The 5,655-nt window shown below is 33.8% G+C and overlaps 1 protein-coding gene across 15 annotated transcripts in view; it reads right to left on the reverse strand.

Moving 5' to 3' along the window:
* LOC109582062 (location of vulva defective 1-like) overlaps positions 1-5,649 on the reverse strand; it is a 9,114-nt gene extending 3,465 nt beyond the window's left edge. The window contains exons 1-16 of one of the 15 annotated variants that reach the window (XM_019996639.1): positions 5,511-5,649; positions 4,984-5,128; positions 4,862-4,932; positions 2,899-4,323; positions 2,697-2,844; positions 2,282-2,442; positions 2,141-2,188; positions 1,667-1,735; positions 1,540-1,611; positions 1,433-1,471; positions 1,308-1,385; positions 1,132-1,206; positions 989-1,036; positions 812-932; positions 725-767; positions 219-512 (exon numbers count right to left, since the gene is read on the reverse strand). In XM_019996639.1, coding sequence (XP_019852198.1) covers positions 219-512; positions 725-767; positions 812-932; positions 989-1,036; positions 1,132-1,206; positions 1,308-1,385; positions 1,433-1,471; positions 1,540-1,611; positions 1,667-1,735; positions 2,141-2,188; positions 2,282-2,442; positions 2,697-2,844; positions 2,899-3,019 — 1,317 coding nt within the window. In that variant the 5' untranslated portion in view covers positions 3,020-4,323; positions 4,862-4,932; positions 4,984-5,128; positions 5,511-5,649. Of the gene's footprint in view, positions 1-15; positions 513-724; positions 768-811; positions 933-988; positions 1,037-1,131; positions 1,207-1,307; positions 1,386-1,432; positions 1,472-1,539; positions 1,612-1,666; positions 1,736-2,140; positions 2,189-2,281; positions 2,845-2,898; positions 4,324-4,861; positions 4,933-4,983; positions 5,129-5,510 lie in introns of those variants that run through there. The other 14 variants (XM_019996640.1, XM_019996641.1, XM_019996637.1 and 11 more) reach the window with 14 other exon arrangements.
* Positions 5,650-5,655: the final 6 nt, after the last annotated feature.

A 5,655-nucleotide genomic window follows, 5' to 3' on the forward strand; every position in this document is an offset into this window, starting at 1 on the left:
TCGTTCATTTGATTCTGGCTTACAAATCCTGTTGGAACAAAATGCTAAGTAAAAAGAATTGTAATGAAAAGTGCATGAGTGTGAGTATTTTGTCAGAAAAATTGTAGATCTAGTACAGTAAGAGAGTTGATTTAATTTAGAGAAGGACAAGTAGCAATGTCCACTTCAGCTACAGTGATGTAACTTGAATTCATTAATGAATGAACTATAATGCTTTCTTCTACAACATAGTCACTGCTGTAAGTAGTATTATGGGGAGAAGTATCATACAGTTCTGGGCAGGATCCTTCCACTTCTCCAGATGATCCTTCACTATATTCAATTGAATTAGTACACACATCATTGTGGGGGAGCTTATCAGTAGTAGTAGTAGTAGTATGACTTCCACCAGATGTTTCTAGAGTATGTGTAGTGTTTTCCTTGGAATCAATGTTTGAGGTTTCCTTAAAGTTTAGATCAGCACAGATGGTATGCAATGAATGAGAGTCTTTTAGATGCTCACTTGGTAGCATCTAAAAAAGATTTATAATTAATATAATGGCTAAAATTCTTTCATTTTAATGCTACTAGGGATAACTACGCTTGCCATACATTTTGATAAAAATGTTAATATTGGAGGCATATTGGCAACAAATGAATCAGGCATAACATTCATAACTATAAATAATTATGTAAAATTAAAGTGACTATTTAAGCTAGGTACATATGTCTATTCTTTTATTACCAATTGAAATATTTTAGAATTTTCAATCTCGATGATTACATTTCTACATGAAATAGATAAATTAATTAAAATAACAATTCTAATTACTTATTCGTACACAATGCCACCTTCCTTGTACAGGCAATGACAATGAAACAACTAATGATGAGTAATACAATCACTAGAATCAAAACTCCAAATATAACTGCCACAGTGTTATCTATTATAGCTAGAAATATTAAATTCATACTAATAATAACAACAACAATAATAATGATATCTTACAAGGAGAGGATGTGGTGCTTGCTGTAGACTGGGTTGTTTCATTTGTAGCTAAAAATTATAGTAATATTAAAGGTCTTCTTTTAGTTACAGCCATCAATACAGTTATAAAATTCATAATAATAACAATAATTACAATATCTTACAAGGAGAGGATGAAGTGCTCAATGTAGAAAAAGTCTCTGTCTGAATTGTTTCACTAAATTCACTTGTAGCTAAAACTTATAATATCAAATTCATAATAATAATAATAATAATATTAATAATAATAATAATAAGATTAATAATAATAATAATAACAATAATAATAACAATATCTTACAAGGAGAGGATGAGGTGCTCACTGTAGAAAAAGTCTGTGTCTTACTAGTTGTTTCACTAAATTCACTTGTAGCTAAAACTTATAATATTAAATTCATAATAATAATAACAATAATGATATCTTACTTGGGTTGCTTGCTATAGACGGAGTTGTTTCATTTGTAGCTAAAAATGATGATAATATCAAATTTATAATAATAATAATAATAATAATAACAATAACAATATCTTACAAGGAGAGGATGAAGTGCTCACTGTAGAAAAAGTCTGTGTCTTACTAGTTGTTTCACTAAATTCACTTGTAGCTAAATTTATAATATTAAATTCATAATAATAATAACAATAATAATGATATCTTACTTGAAGGAGTGTTCATTATAGAAGAAGAAACCATTATCTCACTAGTTGATTCATTTGTAATCGGAACAGCTAAAATAATAACAAAGAAGAAACTGTAATTACAAAATGACCATTACACGTACACTGCAATTAGTTCCAATACGAACAAAACTAAACTGTACTTCTCACGGGTACAAAATTGCATCATATGCAACTTAGTATTTGTAAAGGAGTTATATGGGAAACTAACCTATTCCTGTTCCCTCATATACTGTAGGAGGAAATAGGAAGAAGCTTCTTTCCCCTATAACTCCTCTACATGCAAAGTACAAACCCATCCTGCTGGACCCTCCAATACAAATGCTTACAGGAAGTTTGATTGGATTGACAGCACAATAGTTTTTAAACTGGGTCTTTTCTCTCTCTCAATCTCTCACTGCTCTTTTACAAAGGTATACCACATTAATTATATGCAATAGTCTAATAGCCACTGACCTTCAATAATGGAAGAACTAGCAGCTGGTGCTGTATGACTGATGTCAACTAAAATGATAGTCAATAAACGACATGGCAGTACAATTATAATAATAATGTATAAAGCAGATACTGCATGGAAATGTGTTTAATAGCATATACCTTTATTGCTGCAGGTGCTTCCATTGCCATTTACAAAGTACCAGGCATTTTCCCAGAAATTTTCTGCACAACAAACAAAAACACAGAGAGAATTTTCCTGTAAATCTACACTTTCAAGCTGGCTAGACATTATGACTTGAAAACTTGGTTCTAAAATTTCACTATAATAATAGCATAATGTAGTATAATAATAATTATAATTGTATAAAAAAACAGTAAATTATTTTTCTAATCATCTCCCAGGTTCTCAAAAGACTATAGCCCAGCAACAAAATGGATTTAAGTCAACTAACTTTATGAACAAATTATTCTTAAGCATGCATTGTGCCACAGTTTGGTAAAACCGTGCCTCAAGTTAAGTAGTCCAGCAGCATAAGCTATGATTAGCTAGCATACAAGTGCTTCTGAAAATCACCTTTTAAATAAGCTCATATTGTTCAAATGATAACAATAGTAGTCAAGTTGGTAGTATAAATAATGAAATGGAGACTCTCCTAATCTAAGAACTAAACTAGCTGTACCATTACCGCAGGCAACAGATAGTACGATTTCACTTTTAGGAGCTACAGAAACAAAGGAAAAGTAATGATTTCAAGCCTTTAACCAAACTAACTTACTTTCATTTATAATGTTTGACTTTTCCAAGCACAATCTTTCAGCGGCCATTGCCCCTGTAAAGAAGTGCAGGAAAGATAGAGAGAGAATGATGAGCATTAAGGCAGTTACTGTAGACAGCATGACAGCTGTGCCAAGTGGTAACACTATACTAAACTCAGAGTGTAAACATGATTTATATAGACCTAATTATTTACGGAGATCAATTAGATCTAATTATCTACGGAGCCACCCACAATGAAAATTACTGAAGGCAAGAAGGCCGGAAGATCAAAGCCCAAGGTGCCGAAATGAAGCATAGCAAAAAATATGCTGCAGCAAGAGTTATCTGGTCTATATGATGTAGTCTGGCCTCCATACTTTCCATAAATGCTGCTTGTAAGCCTTTAGTATGTACCTTGTAGCGCTTGAGGTCTTCTTGCCGTCAGTAATTTACATTGTGGGTGGATACCGTATAGGAAAATGAATTATCTGGAATTATTTACGGTAGCCACCCACGATTAAAATTACTGAAGGCAAGAAGCTCTCCACATCAAAGGTAGATCGAAGCCCAATAGGGCTAGGCAAATTATGCTTCATTTTTTACCTATTATGCTTTTAGGCACTGCCCCAAATTCCATCCAATATGCTTTGCTCATAGTTTAAGCTTGCTCAAGTATCAACTATCAAGTTACATATACACGTACATGCATCTGCTATAATTGCAATTATTGTAATAATGCCAGCATCTGAAAATGTTTCAGAAGGCTTTGAGTCACTGGAAAATAGAATAGTCTGAGTCATTGGACTCGCCACACTTCAGTGCATAGGCAGGTACTAAGCAGTTGGGTTGATAGTACTTGTTCCACTTGCCATCATAGTATTGACTGCGGAACTGAAATCATGTGGGATCCAGAAATTTTTGACCCATTATGCCAGTATAATAACTTGCCCTATTATGCTCCATATTATGCCAGCATAACTTGCGTAGCCCTAAAGCCCAAGGTGCCGAAATGAAGTATAGCAGGAAATCTATGCTGCAGCAAGAATTGCCTGGTCTATATGATGTGGTTTGGCCTCCATACTTTCCATAAATGCTGCATGCTTTCTTGAACAACATAGTCACTGCTATAAACCTGTGCCATCTTTATATCACGAGTTGTAGTAGGAGAAGCATGTTCAGTTGATGCAATGTCATACATTGCTGGCCAGGGCCCTTCAATTACTCCTTCACTATATTCAATTGAAATATCCCTACTACTACTATTAGGCCATGCATGACTAGACTCATCAATATGGGGGAATTTATTGGTAGTAGTTGTTGTAACATGTCTTCCCATAGATGTTTCCTGAGAATTTGTAGTGTTTTTCTTGTAATTCATTGGAGAGTAAACAGTGTACGACGGTGAAAGGGAGATTTTTAGTTGTTCACTGGGTAAAACAAGAATCTACAATAAAGAATTAAATAATGACATTTGTACATACAATGGATTCATTCATATACCAGCATTTGTTTATATTTAAAAAAAAAACTTTTAATTCACATGAAAGTAAGGTATGCACCGAAAATTTAAAATTTAAAAATTGTAACCCCCTGTGGGTGGGTGAAAGGATTCTGTTGTTATTGATTTAAAATACCAGTACTTGTAACAGCTGCAGCTAGGGTCTGTACAGTGGCTGCTATTATATCATTAAACAACAACTCTAAAATCTTTCCCCCCTAAAATTACTCTCTCAATGACATTACAATTTAAGAATTTACAGGAAGTTCGTGCACGTGAGTGTGGTTGTAAACTATAATTGATGAATACTCCATGAAAACCACTACATGACCACTAACATGAAAAGATACAGAATACACACACATCAGGCCGCCTGAAGCCAAATTAATTGCGATGAAGCCAAAAATTAACGTCTTGATGTCAACCAAAATGTAAATAACTAAATTACTATACTACACTACATACTACAATCATATTGACATACTTGTTGTTTTAGTTGAAGAATAAACGGCAGTATCAGCCAAATAGGTGAGTTTACTGCTGACTTGAGACGAACTATTTAGTAAAATAAAAAAATTGACTGATGACAAGTTAGATCATAAGTACCTTCATTAGTACAGTTGCTACCATTACCTCTCATGTAATACCACTGTGAGTCAACTGAGAGTACACATCCAACAAATACACAAGTGGAGTTTATTGATACAAGATTTTCATAGTACCAACTCAATTCTCTAGCGATGTATCCATACTTGAGTAGACGAACCATTTGAACAATAAAATAATTGTAAAATTAAGCATAATTCTGATTAGAGTGTAATTAATCATATTCACTATGCATTATTGAGCCCAACCACTCCCCAGCCTACCAGTCATTCAAGTTGGGTGGCCATCCACCTGTATGGGAAATGCCATGTTCTGGCTTGAGAGACAACTATGCTGGGCATACCGGCAAAATTATTAATGAACCGGATTAGGAGGGATTTTTATTTACTATACATGTACATGATAGATACAGTAAAATAACATTTACTACAATGAGAGCAATTTGGCAAAACTCCCAAATAACTGTAGCAAACCTTATTTGTTTTTTTTTAATTTCTTATTATTTTTAATTATAGCAGCATGCTCACCTATTGAAGGGCTCGGTCAAATTGCCCAAGTGGTAGCAATGGTAGTCAATTGCAATGTAAACATCCCTCCAAGTCTTTTCTTCAACGAGACTCATACTAACTGAACTACCAGCACATGTTACAGTGAATCTATGACCACTTCTAG

Source organism: Amphimedon queenslandica, unplaced genomic scaffold (assembly GCF_000090795.2).
Source record: "Amphimedon queenslandica unplaced genomic scaffold, v1.1 AMPQUscaffold_13403, whole genome shotgun sequence".
Classification (NCBI taxonomy): Eukaryota; Metazoa; Porifera; class Demospongiae; order Haplosclerida; family Niphatidae; genus Amphimedon; species Amphimedon queenslandica.